This window comes from Osmia lignaria, chromosome 9 (assembly GCF_051020975.1).
Source record: "Osmia lignaria lignaria isolate PbOS001 chromosome 9, iyOsmLign1, whole genome shotgun sequence".
NCBI lineage: Eukaryota > Metazoa > Arthropoda > Insecta > Hymenoptera > Megachilidae > Osmia > Osmia lignaria.
This window is the reverse complement of record NC_135040.1, coordinates 7,683,372-7,704,385: the sequence shown is the minus strand read 5'-3', so window position 1 is coordinate 7,704,385 and position 21,014 is coordinate 7,683,372. Positions and strand designations below refer to the sequence as shown.

Below are 21,014 nucleotides of genomic sequence, written 5' to 3'. Positions count from 1 at the left end.
ACCCTGTACAGTATTACAATGTAGAATCCAACTAGTCATTTACGACACTCTGTAACAACTAAAGTAAATCTTTTACAAGAAACGTGACATACAAAAAAGTAATTAATTGAACGGATGAATTCAAACTATTGCGCTCTAAATATTAACGCCTGAATATACGTGTTTAATATCATGTTTATTTTATGTTTCGTTTCTTTTTTTTTTAAATACGAGTTTGTAAGTTGTCATCAGTAAAACATAATTTTCAACCATTGTAAGATTCCTTATTTCGATCACTTTGTCTCTAAGCTATCACTTAAATGTTACCGATGGTAATTTAAGTCTTGCGCAAGATAATTCTATTCATGTAACTTATATGTATGTCTCGATAAAGACCGAAGTACACGTTGTAAGTTCAAGTACGCGGGAAGCATAATGATAAAACCTATTTGTATTGAACAGCGAAATGAAATGAAATTACAAATTTCAATGAAAACCCACAATATCTCGACTTTCTTGCTTCAACGTTCCCGTAGAAACACGAACCTCGTACAAAATAGAATTTACACTTTATGCTTCTAAAATAATTAACAAATGAAGGGTGTTTTCAGGGCAATAGAATGTGAATCTACATAAAAAAGTAAGTTGAAAATGTAAAATGACATTTGTTCGTACGAAACTTCGTTTTTGAATAAATCGAAATTGAAAATTTAGTGGCATTTCAAAAAAACCGCCTGGACATGCGGCGTCTACTATTTGGTGCTAAAAAAGAACTATTTGATGTTGCCGATAGGGTATTCATTTTGCCGACACTAAGGGGCGCTTTTTAAAAAGTATGGTGGCGCCTCTGATATTAATCAGGAGAACTATAATTCATCGAAGTAAAGCAAGGATAAGTTATACTCGTTGGATATATTTAACGTCAAGATCGCCAAGAATCGTTGTATAGTAGAAATTTACCTCCTGCTATTCTGTTTCTCGGTACTGCAGCATTCGGCTTCGATTCTTAGTTATGACTGTACCAACCCCTGCTGACCTGACGTTCAGTCGTCGGTGCTGGGTGGATTGCAGGTTTCAGGGGCTTTTTATTCGAATTTTTAAACGTTAATGACTAGAAAACAAAGCCGCAAACGCTATTTCGTTATTCTTGATTTTCGTCTTATTTTGATCCCTAGAATCACCCCTTAAAATTTTGCCCACCTGTTGTCGAACACCCTGTATTTGGAAGATAACAAATTTCTGCTTTTTTATTTGCGAATATCTTATTAAATATAATGTTTGCGACTGGAGCAATTTTAGATTCCGAGGGAGCAAATGGGGAGCAATTTTTTAAGATATAAATTGTTAAGAAATATTAATATTCCGCGCCAACTTTACTTCGATCTATAATTCGGAAGATTTTTTGCGCTCCCCATCGGTGAAATCAAAAAGCTCTTTCTTTAGCACCAAACAGTAGATGTCGCCGCATGTCTTCTGGCGGTTTTTATAAAATATAGAAATTTCGATGAAATTTCAACATTAATTTATTTAGAAATAAAGCCTTGTACAATAAAATGCGTCCCTATATTTTCGATTTACTTTTTTAAATAGATTTACCCTTTTTCTGATTGTGACACCAGATTGGAAACACCCTGTATACCTTTCTACAAGTGATGCACAGTTCAACAACTTAACCATGAAACTATGTTCATAATCTATTTTTTAATGTGACAGTAATAACATAACAACAGATATACAAAAATTGTATTACATATCACAAACAAGTAAAATTAACTTGATTCACTTAAAATATGAATCAGTATGATATAATGTTACTGATTAATAAACTTAATTATAAAGAATTTATGATATTTTCTACTTCTATATAAGAATTGTTAAAACGGTTATTCATTTGAAAAATGTTTTATATTCAAGCTCCTTCAGGACAAGTATCGCTTCATGTATTAGAAAAATGTGTTATGGTCAGGTTGGAGTATTTAAAATTATTATATGAAGGTAAAGCTGATGAATTTAATGATAATTTTGAATATCTATTGGAAAATTCAGTTTATGATAAAGTTGGACATTTCACATTAAGGTAACTGATTACTTAAATACTCATATTATTAATTACAAAACAAATAATCAATGACTTTTCATTTTTGTAAATATTATTTACTTTAGATTGTTAGCATCAACTTCACAAGATCTCTATGACTATTGGATTGCCAGAAAGATACTTTTTTTCAAAACTAGACTGAATCATATTTTACCAAGACAATTGTATAGATTACTAAGAAGCATATTATGTCAATTAAGATTATTTCCAAATAAGGAAAAACTAATTAATAGAACGTTGATTGATTTATGCAATTTGTTTTTAAAACCCTCTGTTTTTAAACATCTTGTATCCAAAAGTAATACAGAAAATTGTAGGCTTGTTGAAGCTAAAGGTATGTATACATGAATTATTGTTAACTTACAAATTTAACAGATTTGAGATTATATTTATTCTGAAACCTTTTTAAGTGAGATATGAATTGGTACCAGATTTAATAAGGAAAAGGAAATTAGATTTAAATGCAGGATTTGCTGTTGTACATTGTTCAAAATGGAAAGAAGTAATTTTATCCTTATTTAAAACTTACATAACTAAAGAGTTAATGTTAATGAAAACAAATGCCCAGTGTACTATAAATCAAGATATTAGACTTGACTACCTGTATCAAAAAGTTCATTGTAAAATATTTCAAAATAGTCATATACACGGACGTATATCTAAAGACAATATAGATATTGAAGCTAAAAATTTTCCACTTTGTATGCAACATTTGCATATGAAATTACGAAATGTGCATAGACTTAGTCACTACGCTCGTTGGCATTATAGTCTATTTTTAAAAGATGGTGGAATGCATCTAGAAGATGCTATAAATTATTGGAAAGAAGAGTATTCTAAACCTCACTCTTGTTCTTCCATCTGTTCACACAATTGGCAATCAAACGAAAAAAAATTTATATATAGTATTAGACACCTTTATGGTTTAGAAGGATCTCGTAAAAATTACAACTCACCTAGTTGTAAATTAATGTCTGTAAGTAATGTTAGTTCATGCTATAAATTATTATAATTTATTAAAGCTAATAATTTTTTTTTGTCAAATACCCCTAGGTAAACATTTCTAGTCCAATGTATGAAGGTGGATGCCCATTTAAACACTTTGATATAAATACTTTACAAAATCTATTATGCTTATCATTACCAAATGATCAAGTAACTAAACTACTAAAAACTATATCTCCTCACAATCCTCAAAACTCTTGTGCCCAATTTTTTAAGTTACTTTCTCAAACAAATAATGATAATATTATTATTGGTAGTCCTTTACAATACTACTTAAAAATGATTAATCAAGTTTAGATGTTAAATAATAACTAATTTATTCTTAAATTATATTGATTTTTAATAAAATGAATAAATAAATAAATACATAGTATTTGATTACACGTAGTAAAAGTTAACACTAAAAATCAACTTTTATTTGCTACATAAATTTTTCTAAATAGTGTATGTACATATTAAAAATTGTTTAAAGCATTTTCAACAACTGCATGTGTCAAATCATTTTTTACCAATATACATTTAACACCAAGTTTACTTACATCAACAATATTCCTTTGTTCATCATCAAAAAACATCATGTCTTTATAATCAATGCCTGATGCTTTTTGAATTCTGAAAAGATGAATTCTTGCCCAGTATTTAAAAAAATGATAGAAATATTATTTAAATTTAATAAAATATAATCAAAACTTACTTAGAAAAATGAGTAACTTTACTTCCTGGATAAATTTCCTTATACTTAAAATATTTATCCCAATTGAACAAATTTAATAATTGTTTAGCACCCTGTATTTCCGATGTACGTGATGCAACACCAAGTTCATATTTTGCTGATAAACTTTTCAATATTTCAGGTACATCCTTATAGTATCTTATAAGTTGACCATGAGCATCTACTACATCATTTCCTTTCCTAAGTTGAACAAAAATCAAATGTACATCAAATTTTAACTATTGGAAGTTTCATTTTTATTAATCATTATTTTTTAACTTACTTTCTAAAAGGTGGAGTAACATGAGTATCAACCCAAAATGGCCATAAGGTATAATCTGAAACATATTACAACTTACTATATAGTATAAATATATTTTAATTATGCAGCTGAAAGATAAAAATACTTTTTTTTAACATATAAAAAATGTTTTATACTTTAATTCCTAACCTAAATCAAAGACAAGTAATTTAGGTTTTCGACTCATTTTACACGTTTACTATTTTTTCCTATGTTTATCAAGTCAAGCTTGGATGTAAAATACCACGGGTTACCGATGGTACTGTACAGTTATCATAAAGCAACTAATGTAACAAGCTGAAGATATTGTGCAAATCTCACTGTCATGTTTTTTTGACATTTCTTATCTTTGCTTAAGGTGACGTTAGCGTGTGGTGGAGTAGTGATGGGCGATACAGTATCGATATTTTTCAATTCAAATATCGATATTTAACATGACGATATTTTGCAGTATCGATACTTAATATATGAATATCTCCTCGGGAAAATATCTTTCAATTCATCTCCGCTATCACTGATATCGGTAGTATCACTGAAATCAGTACAATTGTTCAATTCTTCTTTTGCAATGTTTTTATTTAACAAAAATAACGTTAATGCAGATAACGTATGAAAAAGTGTTCCTTTTCCAAACGGAACGATATCAATGCGCGCATTACTTTGAATGCGATCCATGCGCTTGCCCCCTGTGGTTCGGGGGGCTTAGAATACGGCCACGGTATCCCCTGCCTGTCGTAAGAGGCGACTAAAAGGGGTCACACAGCACATACACACACGTACACATGCACGCACACACACATACACACCGATTCGGACAAAAGACGAGCAGACTCTAAAAGTATGGACTGAGTAAAATTTAAAAGTATGGACAAGTATGAGTGATGAGCCCCGAAGGCGCGTGACCGATAGGGTTCGTTGGGCAATATGGGGACAGATAAGTCCCCAAAAGCGCCGGCCCTTAGGGGCGAAATTAGTGAGATGAGATGAGATCTATGCGCTTAATGCGTGAAACGGAACGGACCCTAGCATTACTAAGGGGTGTCTGGGACCCCTCGAGACTAAAGGTATGTCCAGTGTTTTTGTATGTGTAGTCACAGGTTACAGCACGAAATATGTTCCTAACCTATAAAGGAGGCTGCTGTTACCACACATAGAACATATATACGAGTGTTTAATTTTAGTTTCCACGATTTTTGCAATATTAACTAGCAAAAATCAGTAAAAACATATTAACGTTTATACATATATTTGAAAGAAAGCTACAAACATTCAATGAAAAACATGTCAACATTATTGCGACTTGTTCGTTCTCAAGGAATTAGGAACAGAGCGACATGTTTAACATTCAGAGATAATAAAGTGTATAATGTAACACATCGCAATAGCTCTTCAGCAGTTAAACAGGAGGAAGTAGATAAAGAAGAGCCATATAAAGTAAAACGTACATGGAGGAGTTACGGATTTGACTTCGAAGATGAAAAACTAGATCGTCATTTTATGCATCAGACACTTTTTGTTGTTATTAGTATATGTTTCGTTGGTGGATCGTTTATAATTGCTTATATGCCAGATCATAAATTAAAGGATTGGGCTCAGCGCGAAGCATATATACAGCTTCGTTATAGAGAAGAAAATGGTTTACCTCTAATAGATCCAAATGTTGTAGATCCATCAAAGTTCACTCTTCCATCTGAGGAAGAGCTTGATGATATGGAAATAGTTATTTAAACACTACAAAAAGCATTGTATATAACAATAAAAATAAACTTTAGCATTTTTAGATATTAACATCATTGTTCTACTGATATACATACGTGTATTTAAGTTATAATAGTATGTATAATATGTAATAAATCATTTTCATTATATGCAGGGCAATCGTATTTTTATAATTTTCAAAATCCATACAAAATTTTCATTTTAGATATTTTATTATTTAAAGATAAATTATATAACACAAAACACGTGTTACTACATGTATATTTTAGATTGTTATAGTATAGAAAATAAAACTTATAAACATCCATAATAAAAAGCATAAAAAGCAGAGAGATGAATATATAAAGATTTAATACCTTTAATTTTTTAAATGCTTTAATTCAATTCTAATTTATATAATTATTTAATAGTTTTTTATCTATGTACAGAATTGTATAATCTTTGCCCATATTTAAGAATTTGTATACATTATATTAAACAAGTAGTAATAAAGTATAAAGTCACAAAGTAATAATACAATATGTTTGTAGTATATCCTTGCACTTCTGTTTTAATTTTATTCTTTAATATGTATTTTGTTATAAAAGATAACAGGTATATCTATTAGGAATAATATACTGATTACTGTGTAGGTGGTATTGTAGGCGATACTGTAGTGGGAACTGTAGTAACATTAGTCAATTCATTTTGCTGAAGAACAGACGAATAGAAAGATGTACTTTGCGGCAGGCTCGTGCTAACGATAATCGGTGGCATACCAAGTAATGAAATCTCTATATGAGATTGAGACACATTAGACTTTGGTAAAGGTGAAATTCCACCTTGAACAGTTGTATAATCTTCTGGTATTCCAACAATGCCAGTTGTTTCGTTTAAAGGCGTTGTATTAGTAATAAAAGTTGGTAAAGGTGGAATAGTTGGCATACCAGGTATATTCGGCATTGTATTTTGAGACAAAGAATCATTAGCTGAGGAAGAATAAAAAACTGAAAGTAACTTTTCCGCTTTTAAAGTGCTATAACATTTTTAACTCTAATTATTTTTTAACACTTACCGTGCGTCGTATTTATGTTGCTTTGATTAGATACATGAGGTATGAAATTAGTGGTAGTAGTTCCTCCAACTGTAGCAGGATTTAATTGTGGAGTTGTGTACGTTTGCGTACTTGATGTATATGTAGTTTGTAATGGAACAGTGGTTTCAAGTTCTGATTTTGTAGTACATTCTTGTGAAGAAATGTAATTAGGTGGAATAGAGAAACCTGGAGGTATATTTGTAACCACGTTGCTACCCCCTGTGTAAGTCATACTCGTTGTAACTTGACTTGGAGCAACTGATTTGATAATACTCTAAAGAATAATAAATAATTAGATTAAATATTTTATTACATTAGATTAGATAATATTACAATAAAATAGTACATACCGTGTATGAATTGTTAGATTTATGTTCCTGAACATTTCTAATAGGTATTCTATGCAGATATCCGTATCCAATTCCACAGCCCAAACTATGAAAACACAATATAATTTTTAAATAAATATTTTTCTATAACATAATTTGCATTAATATGTATGTAAATACCTTCCTTCTCCTCCCCAATTATGATTAGGTGTAATTGTAACATCTCTGCAAGAATCATCTTCTGTATTATATACATATAATTTAAGAGGTCTAGATTCATGAGCTTCGATCAAAGTAAATAAATCCTCTGATTCGTGTAAAACTGAATCAGCATTAATAATATAATCTGTAAATGGCCTTAATCCTGCTAACTCAGCAGGAGAAGATGGATGCACTTCCTATAAGATATAATTCAACAGATTTATATTAGTTACATTTTTTTCTTCTGCAAATCATATCTTGTTCTTAAATGTTACTTATACTTACAAGAACATGCCAAACATTTTCATTTGAACCTTCGAAAGAACAGAATCTCACGCTAACACCAAGAAGACCTTGTCCACCCCAAGTAAGACTAGGTACTATAACAGTTTGTCTTACAGATTGTGTTTTACTACTATATACAGTCATAGATAATTTTTTATCCACACCATTTTTAAGAAGTTCCTTTAACGTGTCATTATCTTGATTCTAGAAATAATAAAATCCAAGTATGCAAATTTAATGAAAATCTGTAAGATTTTTATGAAAAACATAAATTTAAATGAAAAACATACCAAACGGGTATTTCCAATAGCTACAATAAAATCAAAGAATGCCTGAAGACCAGCTTTTTGACCAGGAGAACCTTCCTGTACCTGTTTCAATCATAAAAATCAAACTACATTTTCAACATTAGACCTAGAACATATCTGATTATTATTAATTTATACAAATCTGAAAAATTGATAAATATTTATGTTAAAAATTGTTTTATTAAATCAAAATAGTAAATTTCTGAAATAAATTACATTATTCTGACAAGTTTCCTTACCTTCAATACATGGTAACCTTCTGTACCACCTCCTGGTATTTCAATGCTATGAGAAGATCCCATTTTTAGTTAGGAAATTTCTTAAGTCACTTGATTTGAAGAAAGACAAAACATCAAAATAAATATTATAATTTAAATAACACTAATCGAAGTAAAAAAATATGTAACTCGAACGCCTCGTATAAACTACTTGGTGACGTAGCCTATCATATGTATAGAGCAATGACTACAGATCCAACAAGACTAGCCATGCTTGACTTTGTGCCTTGAGAATGAACGCCATCTGCTCTATTCTAGTATAAAAATGTGAAATACTTCGCAGTGCAACAGTCTAACGCACGTTGAGGGTAATAGCAGATTACTTTTTGTCAGTCAGTGTCTCGAGCTCAGCCGTGCCATATTAAAGCAACAAGAGAAGCAGCAAGGTGAGATTGAACCAGCCCTTCTCTCGACACTACATGTTACCTGTACATCTTTACATACCTGTATCCCTTACATCTTTGCACCCCTTACATCTCTGCATCCTTTACATCCCGACAACCTTACATCTCTGCATTCCTTACATCCCTGCACCTCTTCCCTCCCAGCATGTTTTACATTGCTGAATTCTTTACCTTACATCACTGCTTTCTATATATCCCTGCATCTCTTACATCTCTGCATCCCTTACATCCCTGTATCTCTTACACCTTTGCACCCTCTACATCTCCGCATCCCGGTATCTTTTACATCTTTGCACCCTTTACATCTCGGCATCCCTTACATCCCAGCAACCTTACATCTATGCATTCCTTACATCTATGTGCGAATTAATTTTGCACCCTTTGGATGAGAAAATTTGAATTTTTTCCGAAAAATAGCGCCCTCTAGCGGCAAAAAAGGAACTAAATTTTCGACGTCGAATCAGCGCGCCCTGGTGGTAAAAAAGGGAACTAAATCACGCAAGAATTTTGGCCCTCTAGCGGCAAAAATGTGAACTAAATTTTCGACGTCGAATCAGCGCGCCCTGGTGGTAAAAAAAGGAACTAAACCGCGCAAGAATTTTGGCCCTCTAGCGGCAAAAATGCAAACTAAATTTTCAATGTCGAATCAGCGCCCTCTGGCGGCAAAAGGGGGAACTAAATCACACCGGAATTTTGGCCCTCTAGCGGCAAAAATGCGAACTAAATTTTCAATGTCGAATCAGCGCCCTCTGGCGGCAAAAGGGGGAACTAAATCACACCGGAATTTTGGCCCTCTAGCGGCAAAAATGCGAACTAAATTTTCGCCGTCGAAGCAGCGCCCTCTGACGGTAAAAAAGAGAACTAAATTTGCACAAAAATTTAAATTTTAAATTATTTTTTGCGAGACTTTACTTACCTTTACTTACCTTTACTTACCTTTACTCGAACCAGTGGCCATAAGTATATTTTTTATAATATATTATTATATTTATAATTTGTTTATTATAAGGATTGCAGGGATGTAAGGGACGCAGGGATGTAGGGGATGCAGGCATACAAGGATTGCAGGAATGTAAGGGATGAAGAGATATAAATGATACAGGAATATAAGAGATACGGAGATAGTGATTTAGGGGTAGTTCCTGCGAGGCCCATGAAAAGAATGTAAAAATAAATAACTGCGAAGGGCGGTCTTGGTCTATAAAGAGAGATAGGATAATAAAAAACTGGGAATAAAATAATAAACAATTAGGAAACGTGGGTATTGACCTATACAGAAATATAAAATAATTAATGAGTAAAAAGGGTGGGGTTTGGCCCATACAGAAGGATAAAATAATAAATAACTGGAAAAAATGAGCCGGAGCCCACACGGAAGGATAAAGTAATAAATACAAGGGATGGTCGGCCAAAGCCCACAAGGATAAAATCATAGATTTCATTCCCCTTTGATGTGCTTACTTAATAAGCGAAAAAAATAAATAAACTAAATTAAATGGACTCTGAAAGGAAATTAGAGGTATATGTATCTTTGATAGGTTGATCCGCAACCCTCGACGGTCGCTATAAGACTGAGGAGGTCGCACCTCCTGTCTATGTGAGATGCGGTAAAAGCAGAAGTGGTAAAATAGGCACGTTTGTCGTACCGAATGTGTTCTGTTTATGCAGATCTAACGGTGCATGGGGGTGTCTGAGACCCCAGAAATTCTAACCCCTCGAGAACAAAGGCATGTCCATCCTTTTTGTATCTGTAGTCACTGCATAATGTAAGAATTTTACTGTGGTGCTATCATACGGTTAAACAAGAAATTTAAAATCAAAAATAACAAATCAATACACGTCATGTATTTCTGTTCCTCTTTGCAATTTGTATAAATGTTTACATTGTATATTCTATTATAAAGGATTATATAATATACAAATATTCATAAACTAAATCAGTTTTCTTTATGTAATATTTCAGTTGATCTTTAAGTGGGGTATGTAACAGTATGTAAGATACAATGAAATTATTAAATAATTTTTCATAATATAAATTGTATTATAATCACTTTATTATAATATAAATGCACAACCTGATTGAAAGAATCCTTTCAATTAATACATTTTTCATTTGAAATTTTCAGATGACGAAATTAATGGAATGGCTTTCATTTGCAACTTTATTTTTTGGTATTTGGATTGCTATAATTACAGGAAATATTGATTCATTTTTTATTACAGAATGGCAACAAGTTATTTTGTTCTTTCCACTCATTGTATTGTTTTTGTGTGGTCTTTATGCAGCTGTTATTATTCTGTACAGAGTGTTTACATTTAATAATTGTGAAGACGCAGCTTTTGAATTGCAGGAGGTATGTTTGAAAATAAATATAAACTCACATATTTTCTTCTAAGTTACTTCATTAATTTTATAATTTTCCTTTTTGTTTAGCAAATAGAAGAAGCTAAAAAAGATCTTCAAAGCAGAGGTGTAATTTTAAAGAACAAATAGATAGAAATGTTTTTGTATTATTTAAGACAAACAATGTAATGATGTATATGACCATTCCTATCTATATAGGTTATATTTATACATGTTTTGAAAAATATTGTATAATAATAAAAAATTTGAATTAAAAAATTATGTTACAGAAAAATATAATTCACATATATAGAAAATACCTTTATATATTTATTACATAAAAATAATGGATGTCACAGGTAACCACTCACTTATTCACATAACTTTTAATGCATTTATTTATTACACTTAAAGTAAAATTTAATAACAAATAATATGAACATTTTCATCTGTACTGTTTTAATATTTTTTGGTACTTCACACACAATGAAAATTGAATCAGAACATTTTTGTATACTATAGAATTCACATGTTCTAATGTTTGTTTAAAAAAAAAAAATTAAGCTAGCTTCCAAGTATTATTGCATTAACACTAAACACCCTACAACAAAGTATTAGAACGTGTATAGTTCAAATACATGAGTACATAAGTATGTTTTACATACACATGTAAATATGAAAATAAAAATAGTGTCCTAAGTCCTGAAGTATTAACTCTTTATCATAGGCTTATACATAGTAAAACAGGGAGAAACTAATATGTTCGTTTGTGCCTAGACTTATATAATTTTTATTTATTAAATATGTAATTTTATAGTATCATGTTTTACATTGTGTGTTATATTTCTAATAAAATTTTTATATCAGTACTAATATTTTAAAAATTCAAACAGCTCCTAGTAAGTTACATATTACTATATTAAGGCTACAATATGTTGAATGCATTTTTATAATAATAATCTCATTGCCTCCGTTTTTATAGAAAGTTAATTACAAATTTTCTTTATAGATTCATATTTCACATAAGTCACCTTTAGTTATCTGTTTAAGATATTTTATATATGATTATTATTACCTAAACATAAATTACACTGACTTTTCTTAGATGAAAGAATGGTTTGATATTAAGGTCAAAACAAGTTTAAAACAATACATATGCATAGTAAATAAATTTTCATTTCCATTTTCTTTGAGAATTTCTTACAATTTGTTATCTTTGTGACAAATGAAATGATTTGTAATGATTTATTAATGAATAACTATCTTTACCACTTTTGTTTAAAAAATACAAGACTTTTTTTTATACATACATACATAGGCGCAAGTTATACGCAAGTACACACATATATACATATGCAATCATACATATACAGATGCACTTACATAATTTTTATATCAGAAAGCCTATTACATGTATAAAATATACTTGTCATGTACACGCATACATGCGAGCTTCCTCGTGTTATTTGAATACACATGTAATTTTGCTCGTGTACGCAAATTTGCATGTATGTGTATTGTACAACAGCTTTAATGTATAAATACAGCGAAGTATTTATATTTTTGCATATTCATTCATTAAGCAAGTAGGCTTTCTTACATAAAAATGTAATTACACTGCTCCTTATATTCAAAAAACAAAAATTTTTGCCAAAGAACAATTGCCAGACTATAAGGATGGATTATAACACCGATGCAAAATATCAATTTTCAACCTTAAAATACACGAAACATGTAAAATATGTTTTGACTTAAAGTAGTTTAAAAGACTGACAATTTGATATAAGAAGTATTTTCGTATTTAAATGTAACAAATTTGTATTATTTACTAAATATGCCAAATATATACCTACAGAATGTAATGAAATAAGATAAATATGAATGCATACTTACTTATATACAAAATAAAGATGACCAATTGAAAATAATATGGCGCCCGTGTAATTACCCACCCTATATCAGTCCTTTAACTCCATATTTTGAAATCAATAAAGTGCGTTACTTCAGTCATCAAGATTTTGTGAAAGCAAAAAATTTGCAGCTAAGTTTTCATTTTTTTCACACGCAAAATATGCTTGTACAACTAAGTGTTCTGGAAATCCTAGAGCTTTCAGCCTTTCAATAGCTTCTTTATCTTGAGGTGTTACCTGAATTATGGAAGTTTCTACGTCAGATCCTGTTCCCATACCTGCAGCAGGAGCACCACTTAAACCACCGGGAGCGGTAGCTGGCGCAACATTCGATGCAGATACAGGTGTAGTTCTTCCACCTGTACTACCAGTTGTTTCTACTACTCCAAAATAAAAGATATAAAACACATTAAATTATAAATATATGATTTAGTACATTATCTCTGTTTTAATAAATAATAAAACTCACCAGGTTCGTTAAGCATGCGCACAAATGCTTCTTGATTTTGTGAAATAAGTTGCAACAATGCAGGATTAGTTTGGCCAATCTGTTGAAGTACAGCATTCAATAATTGTGGATTTTGCTGAATAACTTGACGCATTTGTTGAAATTGAGGTTGCATTCGCAAAAATGCTAGTGGATGTTGGCCATGTTCTTGGAATTGTTCTTGTGCTTCGAGTTGATCTTCTGGTAAATCCTCAAATAGCTGAGCGGGTATACCCGTTACAAGGTATTCAACAGCTCTATCAGGATTATTGAAACTTGCTCTTAATGCTTGCTCGACCTGCTCGCGTTCATACCTAATATAAAGCACATGATGAGTAATGAATAACTAAAGAAAAATAAAATAAAATAAATAGAACTTTTTTTTATAGATTTACCCCATATCCATGATGTTGTTCACCATGGTATTATAATCTTCACCCATTAACAAGGCACTTTCAGCTTGACCTCCTGCACATCCAGTTGCAGTACTTCCTCCAGATTGTTCTTGTACAGTACTAGCAGGGTTTGATGCACCCTGGACAGTTGGGTTTGAACTAGGTTGCGGTACTGAGCTATGACAAAAAGCATAGATCAATAATATGCTCTGATGTAATCAAAATAAATGTATAATTTATATTCAATATTCTTTTCACCGATAAATTTAAAATATTGACAGCATTTTTTAAATTAAAACTGAAGAATTTATCTCAATTTAAATTTGAAAAAAAGAAGTTTAATATCTAGAATGAGTACCTGGTTGTACTACTTTCTTCTTTAGTTTCTACAGTACTTGTATGTTCCTCTTCAGCTGCTGTATGACCATTACCAGTTTTAAGCTTTGTAACCATAACAACTATGAATTTTTTTTCATCTATATTATATTCTGCTAGTGGATGATCATCTGTTAATATCTTTCCTGTAAAAATAGCACACTGTTATAGCTATAAACTGTGAATCATTGTCACATAAAAACAATAATAAATTTATGAAAAATATAAATAACCTTTATATATTACAATATTGGAAATTATTTTCTTAAAACAACGATTATACAGTTAAAGAAAATTATGCAATTCATATTCACAAAAACATTAATAGATTTATAATTAAGTGCAAAATGAGGTTATGTAATTTATATAGCTTACCAGCGTATATTAATTTCTGATGTTCAGCAGGAAAACCCTTTTGGGTTTCAATCTTTTGTTTCAAGTCTTTTACCTACAAAGAAATATTATTAGAATATACCACAATTTAGAAAGTCACATATTTTACATTTTCTATGTTCACCCACCGTTTGCGATGGATCAATTTCCACTGTAAATGTTTGCTGCTGTAAGTTTTTCAGCGTTATAATCATGTTGAAAGATAAAAAAATTAGTAATAGCCTGTCAGTTGACAAAGAAAACTTTGAAAGATCTACTGTAAGAAGGATATAGCGACGTTTAGTAAAGATCTTTTATGCGATGAGTCGGCACTGCTTAAAAGCAACTTACAAATGCTTAACTCGTGGTAGTATGCAGCTAAAAACATATGATGACATAAAGCAGTATTTTCAATGACGAACAATTCAGCACATAAGGTACGTACTAAAATCAGTCTATGTTAGTTTAAATTATCATATACCGTAATATACATACACGCGCCCGCGCGCACACACGACACCACAATAAACGCATCCAAATTTGAAACGAGGAGATATTTTTTATATTTAACATATTTATTAGTAATGAATATTGAACGTACATAAAATCACATTTGATTTAATGTTGATGACAAAACAAAAGCAAGAAATTGTAAATAATTAAGAATAATAAATGTATAGTAAAATGTAAATTTACAAATGCATAATTATAGCAATAAATATTATGTGATTATTTATTCATATATTTATACATTCAGATGTGACTAGAACAAAATTAGATATTTTGTATTTATTAAACTATCATTTCAAATACTATATAATGATACATTATACATATACTTAATGAAATTTAATAATGTATTAAGATACACAAAAATCATTACTCTCTGTGTAATTTTATACTATCAAAATTGATTTAATCTGAAGCAATTATAAATTTTTCTTCATTGCATTTTCAAATTACTTTATAATTTATATTAGATGAAATGTCTGTTTTGAGTATCTCAATACATTTACATATAAAATATATATATTTGTAACTAAACATCCATTGGTAATTAATGATCTAACTGTAATATAATTATATATTTTTTATTCTGCATGAATAGTATATAATTACACACTAGCTTCTTTTTTATATAAGAGTATATAACAATAAGAAATAAGATAATGTTCCTGGCATCATAATACTCAATATACAAGTGCCTCAAAACCTGTACTGAAATATCTATTTAAAAAAACATAAAATTTGTATCATTAAATAAATTTTTGAAGATAAAACAATTTTATCTAATTATCTATTTTATTACCAATTTTGCCTACACATATATTATAGAAGTTAAAATAAAGTACATTATATTAACACTTACAAATTAAATGCAGAATATCCACAATGTTCTTCAATACATATAATAACTGTGCAATTATTCTTGGTACGGTGTTGTTGGACTCACATTGATCATCTCTGTTGCACTACAAAAAATATAACAAAATTATATAACCTCTCTAGGAAGATAGTTTTAATAATAAATTTATAATGTTAAACAATAAAATAATTCAACTGCAAGCTTACTGTTTATAAAAAATGCGAAATAAATATATTCATCTAATGCAAATAAAATCGTTTTAATTAATTTCTAACAAAACATTTGAAATTATATAATGAATATCCTACATCTTATCTCCTATTTAATTACATACTAACATATTACCATTCATTTCTAAATGTGATGCAGTTAAACTTATATGGATATTCAGTATATAGATAAAAGTTTAATTCTTTTGAATTAATTGGAACATGTAGAAAGGATTGCATACAAAAAATTATATGTTATATGAAAAATTTCATTATATAATTTTTATATCATATTATTTCCAAACGATATAATTACTGAATATGACATGTGATGTATAAAGCAGATTTATGAAGCAAATACAATACGAAAAAGAAAAAATAAACCCTGAGAATTATTAGCAAATATGAATCATTCATAAGTATTATGAAATGTACACAAGAACAGAAAAATATTTTAATGTTACATAATTAAAAAGTTGTAAATAAAAAATAAATATAATATAAAGCTACATGCATATAACTAAAAATTACATTCCCAAAATATAAATTAAGTACAAAAATTATTTATGAAAAATATAATAAAACAATATAAAATTCTATAAAACGTTTATAAAGTCATGTCACATATAAAATAATCACTATCGTTAACGTTCTTGCAGGGTAGACATAACACAATATCACAAACACTTACAAGAACAATTATGGTGCCCTAAGCATACTTTGTTGCAGTCATCTTTACATTAGTTTGCTGTATAACATACATTACATAAGAATTTATTGTCAAATTTGGGTTTAAAACATATTTTATGAACATTAGTTCAAAAGGTAAAATATGTATGAAGAAAACGTATTTAAAAATATTTTTAGTATTTTTAATTTATACTAAATATTCTAAAAATTAGAATTATTTGAAGTTTTAAATATTACAATTAATAAAAATGGTACAATTTTTCACAAGTGTTAAGAAGATATTATATTATAACTTTAAAATGCATTTACTATCAACTATATTTCTCAATTATTTTTATAAAATAGATATAATGTACAATCAAATAAAAGTATTATTTATTAATTCGATTGTTAATTTTTTTTCTTAATTTTTTCATTCAAAGATTGATAGTAAATGCAATGTGATGAATGTAGGTGATAAAAATTGTATTTACTTTTCTATTTATATCATCACACTTTTAATTTAAAAAGATTATGACTTTTAAAGCAATTGCATTTTTTTAATTCTTTTGATTAAAGCCTTATTTAAGCGTAACACCATTTAGTGAGAAATAAGAAGAAAAATTTAGTACATTAAGCTGATCTTTACCTTTTGGAACATTTGATGTGTATTATTAGTAGTGTAATGCCTAACAATAAACAGACACATCCTACTACTATATAAGCTATACCAAGAAAAGGATTTTTTCCACCAAGAAGAGATGTAGTACTTAAGATCATTCTTTTCCTGCCCTCAAAAGCAGACACAGAATATGCTACAAAAATACAATATTGATTGATTAAGATACTCTCTGATAGTAGATAAAATAATTAGTAACTTCTGATATTAATGTTTACTTACAATATGTAACAGTAAGTCGATAGTTTCCTTCTACCAGACCTTCAGTAAACCCATTTTCAGTATGATTAACCCTACGATAAAGTTTTCTAAAAGTTGGTAATGCAGCAGTTCTCATCCAAACAATTAAATCTTCATTTTGGAAACCATTATTACTTTCATTTTCTTTATCTAAATCATAAATGTATTTAGTCCAATTCTTTGGTTTTGCAAAGTTCTTGAATGCTTCTCTTAAATCACCATCAGGATTTCTAAATTTAATATTCTTATCCGAAGGCCAAGCTATTCCAGTTTTTAATAATGGTACAGATTTATTATGTTTCATTGAAAATAGTTCTAGTTTGTCACTGAATAATGAATTAGCAATAGCACCACACGGTGCGATAGGCTTGTCACCGTCATAAGCAAACGGTTCACAGTCACCAGAGACAATATCGCTTAATTTTCCTAATAACTGATTATCATCGCGTGATTTTACATACCGTCTGTGATTCTGATAAAAATTAGTCAGACCATAATACATGTAAATTTTTCCATTAAAATCAGAGGGTAATGTAAAATTTATTTCACAATAACAAGGTTCTGAACGATTTTTTGCTATAACTTCTGCACATTTATAAGGCACACCATTTGCATAATGAAAGTTGGTAGCATTACAGTCCGTATAATCTATAATATATTCTTTGACTTGATCAGAAAAATAAAGTAATCCAACTCCAACTGGTATAAAAGCAATCCCAATTACAAAAAATGTTGGCAAAACAGTTCCAGCAGTAAGTATTGGTTGCCAAGCAGGTAAACGCTGCTGTTTGAATGCACTATCTGTTCAAATAAAACATTATTTAAAAAAATATATTAGCTAATTACAATTATTTTATAATACTCCAAAATTAAATATATGTTATCAATATTAATAAATAACAGAATAGAAATTAAATAAATTTTAAAGGATACTTGTATCTAAAATAACATATAGATAATAATATATTTTCTTTTATTGACAACATATTAAATATTGCACAATGATTTAAGATAAAATCGAAGTCTCTTATTTTTTGTATTAAATTAAATTTTTCATATAATTTTGATACATACATCAAATAAAACATAACATAACCAAATGACAAATTAACTGTAATACAATAAACTTACCGGATGGTTTTTTCGTTTTAGGTAACGAACTACCTTCACTAACAGAAGTCATGCTACCTTTGTAGAATATTTATTTACTCTTTCAATAAATTTTAATAACTTGACACGGTCATTTGTAATAATTATCAATCTAACAACTATGTTTGTCAAGTACCATGGAACATAAAACGGGGGAATAAGAGACGAAAGAGTGTATATATATAGGCTGTATAAAAAAGTAAATGTAGTCACTTCAAATTAAATGTCATTGATTAAGTTACATTTATTATTTGCACAGAATAATTTTTTAAATAAATAACTATAAATTGTACGATAAATATATTTTAGCCTTTCATACTATATCACTGAAATTAACCTCATAAGTGTAGTAAATACAACAGTTTTTTACATTCATCTATGGGAAGGTGATGTTTTACATATAAAAACATTTATAATAATCAATTAATAACTATATATATCTTACACAAGTATGGGATTTAAAAATATTATACAAAATATACGTAACAAACATTGTAATTTATCAGTATTACTATACAGAAATAACTTTCCAAAATTTAAACAGAATCTAAGGTATTTTTGTGATACAACAAACTCACCAAAAGAAGGTGTTTGTAATGTGGGTACAATAGGACATGTAGACCATGGCAAAACAACATTGACATCTGCAATAACAAAATATTTATCAGAAGTAAATAAAAACTGTAAATATGTAACATTCGATGAAATTGATAAAGCACCTGAAGAGAAGCAACGTGGTATAACAATAAATATTGCTCATGTTGGATATGCCACTAGTAAAAGGCAATATGCGCATACAGATTGTCCAGGACATGCTGATTTCATAAAAAATATGATTAGTGGAGCATCGCAAATGGATGGTGCAATTTTGGTAGTTGCAGCTGACGATGGTCCTATGCCTCAAACAAAAGAGCATTTATTGCTTGTTCATCAACTGGGAATTAAACACATTGTTATATATATTAACAAGGTTGATATTTATTTCAAACATTTCAAGTATACGCATAATATAATATTTTCTACTATATAACAAAGATATTTGTTTATACGTAGTATGTAACTTTTAGGCTGACATATCAGACAAGGATATTATAGAATTAGTGGAAATAGAAATGAGAGAATTATTAGATGGATATGGTTTTGATAGTTCAAAAACTCCAATAATTATTGGTTCTGCTCTACTTGCATTAAATGGAGACACTTCAGAATATGGATTACCTTCTATAAAATCATTATTAGATGCTTTAGATAATTATGTAGCAACTCCAGAAAGAGATTATACCTCTCCTTTTATATTACCTATTGATAATGTTTTTAGTATACCAGGCAGAGGTACAGTAACAGTAGGAACAATAAAACAAGGTGTTATAAAAAAAGGCATAAAAGCAAATCTAATGGGATTTGATGAAAAGATGAATACTATTATTTCAGACATTCAGGTAAAACTATAATTATTCCATTTTATTTTTATATAATACTATAAAAGTTCATTAAATGTAACTTCAAATTATATATTTACATTAGATTTTTAGAAAAAGTGTGACAACAGCATCTGCTGGTGAAAATGTAGGTGTTCTGTTAAGAGCTATTAAATTAAATTCTGTGCGTAGAGGAATGATATTGTGTCAAACAAATTTTTTGAAATTAACTAACCATTATGAAGCTCAATTATATTTATTGAGTCCTCAAGAAGGCGGCCGTGAAAGACCGTTAAAGGTACTTTTACCGGTATTAATTAATGTAAACTTTATTTTTATTGTAATAGCTTATATTGATTAATATTATATTTATAGAAATCAGGATTTAGTGCAAAAGTTTATAGCTCAACATGGAATGTTTACTGTCGTTTTGATTTTCTTTTGCCACCAGAAAATAAAATGTTAATGCCAGGAGAATTTGCAACATGTAGATTAATATTTACATATAATATGCCAATGATAGATGGTCAAGTTTTCACCGTTCGTGAAGAAACACGTACAATTGGCACAGGAAAGATTACTAGAATTTTGAATGAAATTCCACTTTCCCAAAAAATATTTAGTAAGGTAGTGATTAAGGATTTTGTAAATTAAACTTTGCAATAATTACATTATTGCACGATTTAAAAGGAAAATAAATGATGCAG

At 29.4% G+C, this 21,014-nt stretch overlaps 8 protein-coding genes across 13 annotated transcripts; 4 read left to right on the top strand and 4 right to left on the bottom strand.

Moving 5' to 3' along the window:
* The first annotated feature begins 1,559 nt into the window (after positions 1–1,559).
* LOC117604140 (DNA primase large subunit) lies at positions 1,560–3,395 on the top strand. Of its 2 annotated transcripts, XM_076689872.1 has the most exons (5): positions 1,560–1,742; positions 1,894–2,056; positions 2,143–2,411; positions 2,488–3,053; positions 3,131–3,395. In XM_076689872.1, the coding sequence occupies exons 2-5, from the start codon at positions 1,938–1,940 to the stop codon at positions 3,377–3,379; spliced, it is 1,203 nt and encodes a 400-aa protein (XP_076545987.1). In that variant the 5' UTR covers positions 1,560–1,742; positions 1,894–1,937; the 3' UTR covers positions 3,380–3,395. The 2 variants fall into 2 exon arrangements, with proteins under 2 accessions (XP_076545987.1, XP_034179821.2); XM_034323930.2 differs by lacking the exon at positions 1,560–1,742 and having other exon boundaries at positions 1,756–2,056.
* Positions 3,396–3,451: 56 nt separating this feature from the next.
* On the bottom strand, positions 3,452–4,894 carry LOC117604179 (magnesium-dependent phosphatase 1). Of its 3 annotated transcripts, XM_034324023.2 has the most exons (5): positions 4,755–4,894; positions 4,246–4,627; positions 4,078–4,132; positions 3,777–3,995; positions 3,452–3,709 (listed from the first exon to the last, which is right to left on the bottom strand). In XM_034324023.2, the coding sequence occupies exons 2-5, from the start codon at positions 4,280–4,282 to the stop codon at positions 3,538–3,540; spliced, it is 483 nt and encodes a 160-aa protein (XP_034179914.1). In that variant the 5' UTR covers positions 4,283–4,627; positions 4,755–4,894; the 3' UTR covers positions 3,452–3,537. The 3 variants fall into 3 exon arrangements, with proteins under 3 accessions (XP_034179914.1, XP_034179905.1, XP_034179923.1); XM_034324014.2 differs by having other exon boundaries at positions 4,246–4,793; XM_034324032.2 differs by having other exon boundaries at positions 3,458–3,694; positions 4,246–4,793.
* Positions 4,895–5,194: 300 nt separating this feature from the next.
* NP15.6 (NADH dehydrogenase [ubiquinone] 1 beta subcomplex subunit NP15.6) lies at positions 5,195–5,963 on the top strand. The gene has a single exon (XM_034324044.2). The coding sequence runs from the start codon at positions 5,368–5,370 to the stop codon at positions 5,821–5,823; it is 456 nt and encodes a 151-aa protein (XP_034179935.1). The 5' UTR covers positions 5,195–5,367; the 3' UTR covers positions 5,824–5,963.
* A 261-nt stretch (positions 5,964–6,224) lies between these two features.
* Grasp65 (Golgi reassembly-stacking protein 2) lies at positions 6,225–8,480 on the bottom strand. The gene is made up of 7 exons (XM_034323918.2): positions 8,252–8,480; positions 7,995–8,075; positions 7,705–7,908; positions 7,399–7,616; positions 7,240–7,324; positions 6,869–7,163; positions 6,225–6,782 (listed from the first exon to the last, which is right to left on the bottom strand). The coding sequence occupies exons 1-7, from the start codon at positions 8,312–8,314 to the stop codon at positions 6,436–6,438; spliced, it is 1,293 nt and encodes a 430-aa protein (XP_034179809.2). The 5' UTR covers positions 8,315–8,480; the 3' UTR covers positions 6,225–6,435.
* Positions 8,481–9,714: 1,234 nt separating this feature from the next.
* Positions 9,715–11,286, top strand: Dpm3 (Dolichyl-phosphate mannosyltransferase subunit 3). 2 transcript variants are annotated; one of them, XM_034324067.2, is made up of 3 exons: positions 9,715–10,683; positions 10,821–11,048; positions 11,129–11,286. In XM_034324067.2, the coding sequence occupies exons 2-3, from the start codon at positions 10,821–10,823 to the stop codon at positions 11,186–11,188; spliced, it is 288 nt and encodes a 95-aa protein (XP_034179958.1). In that variant the 5' UTR covers positions 9,715–10,683; the 3' UTR covers positions 11,189–11,286. The 2 variants fall into 2 exon arrangements, with proteins under 2 accessions (XP_034179958.1, XP_034179948.1); XM_034324057.2 differs by having other exon boundaries at positions 9,725–10,673.
* An 802-nt stretch (positions 11,287–12,088) lies between these two features.
* Rad23 (UV excision repair protein Rad23) lies at positions 12,089–14,964 on the bottom strand. Its single transcript, XM_034323945.2, has 6 exons — positions 14,727–14,964; positions 14,581–14,653; positions 14,189–14,351; positions 13,831–14,007; positions 13,418–13,749; positions 12,089–13,328 (listed from the first exon to the last, which is right to left on the bottom strand). Exons 1-6 carry the CDS (start codon positions 14,790–14,792, stop codon positions 13,042–13,044), a joined length of 1,098 nt encoding a protein of 365 aa, XP_034179836.2. The 5' UTR covers positions 14,793–14,964; the 3' UTR covers positions 12,089–13,041.
* Positions 14,965–15,604: 640 nt separating this feature from the next.
* CDC50 (cell cycle control protein 50A) lies at positions 15,605–19,075 on the bottom strand. 2 transcript variants are annotated; one of them, XM_034323967.2, is made up of 6 exons: positions 18,872–19,075; positions 17,723–18,541; positions 17,471–17,636; positions 16,844–16,900; positions 15,947–16,049; positions 15,605–15,804 (listed from the first exon to the last, which is right to left on the bottom strand). In XM_034323967.2, exons 1-4 carry the CDS (start codon positions 18,921–18,923, stop codon positions 16,888–16,890), a joined length of 1,050 nt encoding a protein of 349 aa, XP_034179858.1. In that variant the 5' UTR covers positions 18,924–19,075; the 3' UTR covers positions 15,605–15,804; positions 15,947–16,049; positions 16,844–16,887. The 2 variants fall into 2 exon arrangements, with proteins under 2 accessions (XP_034179858.1, XP_034179847.1); XM_034323956.2 differs by lacking the exon at positions 16,844–16,900 and having other exon boundaries at positions 15,607–15,804; positions 18,872–19,072.
* Positions 19,076–19,134: 59 nt separating this feature from the next.
* Positions 19,135–21,013, top strand: LOC117604131 (elongation factor Tu 2-like). The gene is made up of 4 exons (XM_034323904.2): positions 19,135–19,859; positions 19,957–20,328; positions 20,414–20,605; positions 20,683–21,013. The coding sequence occupies exons 1-4, from the start codon at positions 19,341–19,343 to the stop codon at positions 20,959–20,961; spliced, it is 1,362 nt and encodes a 453-aa protein (XP_034179795.1). The 5' UTR covers positions 19,135–19,340; the 3' UTR covers positions 20,962–21,013.
* Position 21,014: the final 1 nt, after the last annotated feature.

Coding starts and splice junctions, on each gene's coding strand:
- Grasp65 (XM_034323918.2), bottom strand. CDS start 8,314: ATGGGATCTTCTCATAGCATTGAAATACCAGGAGGTGGTACAGAAGGT. Junction 7,617..7,704: donor AAAATGTTTGGCATGTTCTT/GTAAGTATAAGT, acceptor TATATCTTATAG/GAAGTGCATCCATCTTCTCC. Junction 6,783..6,868: donor CAACATAAATACGACGCACG/GTAAGTGTTAAA, acceptor ATTCTTCCTCAG/CTAATGATTCTTTGTCTCAA.
- LOC117604131 (XM_034323904.2), top strand. CDS start 19,341: ATGGGATTTAAAAATATTATACAAAATATACGTAACAAACATTGTAAT. Junction 20,329..20,413: donor CTATTATTTCAGACATTCAG/GTAAAACTATAA, acceptor TATTTACATTAG/ATTTTTAGAAAAAGTGTGAC. Junction 20,606..20,682: donor GCCGTGAAAGACCGTTAAAG/GTACTTTTACCG, acceptor TTATATTTATAG/AAATCAGGATTTAGTGCAAA.
- NP15.6 (XM_034324044.2), top strand. CDS start 5,368: ATGAAAAACATGTCAACATTATTGCGACTTGTTCGTTCTCAAGGAATT.
- CDC50 (XM_034323956.2), bottom strand. CDS start 18,923: ATGACTTCTGTTAGTGAAGGTAGTTCGTTACCTAAAACGAAAAAACCA. Junction 17,637..17,722: donor TCGACTTACTGTTACATATT/GTAAGTAAACAT, acceptor GTATTTTTGTAG/CATATTCTGTGTCTGCTTTT. Junction 16,050..17,470: donor CACATCAAATGTTCCAAAAG/GTAAAGATCAGC, acceptor TATTTTTTGTAG/TGCAACAGAGATGATCAATG.
- LOC117604179 (XM_034324023.2), bottom strand. CDS start 4,282: ATGAGTCGAAAACCTAAATTACTTGTCTTTGATTTAG. Junction 3,996..4,077: donor GTTACTCCACCTTTTAGAAA/GTAAGTTAAAAA, acceptor TGTTCAACTTAG/GAAAGGAAATGATGTAGTAG. Junction 3,710..3,776: donor AAAGTTACTCATTTTTCTAA/GTAAGTTTTGAT, acceptor ATACTGGGCAAG/AATTCATCTTTTCAGAATTC.
- LOC117604140 (XM_034323930.2), top strand. CDS start 1,878: ATGTTTTATATTCAAGCTCCTTCAGGACAAGTATCGCTTCATGTATTA. Junction 2,057..2,142: donor GTTGGACATTTCACATTAAG/GTAACTGATTAC, acceptor TATTTACTTTAG/ATTGTTAGCATCAACTTCAC. Junction 2,412..2,487: donor TAGGCTTGTTGAAGCTAAAG/GTATGTATACAT, acceptor AACCTTTTTAAG/TGAGATATGAATTGGTACCA.
- Dpm3 (XM_034324067.2), top strand. CDS start 10,821: ATGACGAAATTAATGGAATGGCTTTCATTTGCAACTTTATTTTTTGGT. Junction 11,049..11,128: donor CAGCTTTTGAATTGCAGGAG/GTATGTTTGAAA, acceptor CTTTTTGTTTAG/CAAATAGAAGAAGCTAAAAA.
- Rad23 (XM_034323945.2), bottom strand. CDS start 14,792: ATGATTATAACGCTGAAAAACTTACAGCAGCAAACATTTACAGTGGAA. Junction 14,352..14,580: donor TCAGAAATTAATATACGCTG/GTAAGCTATATA, acceptor CTATTTTTACAG/GAAAGATATTAACAGATGAT. Junction 13,750..13,830: donor AACAACATCATGGATATGGG/GTAAATCTATAA, acceptor GCTTTATATTAG/GTATGAACGCGAGCAGGTCG.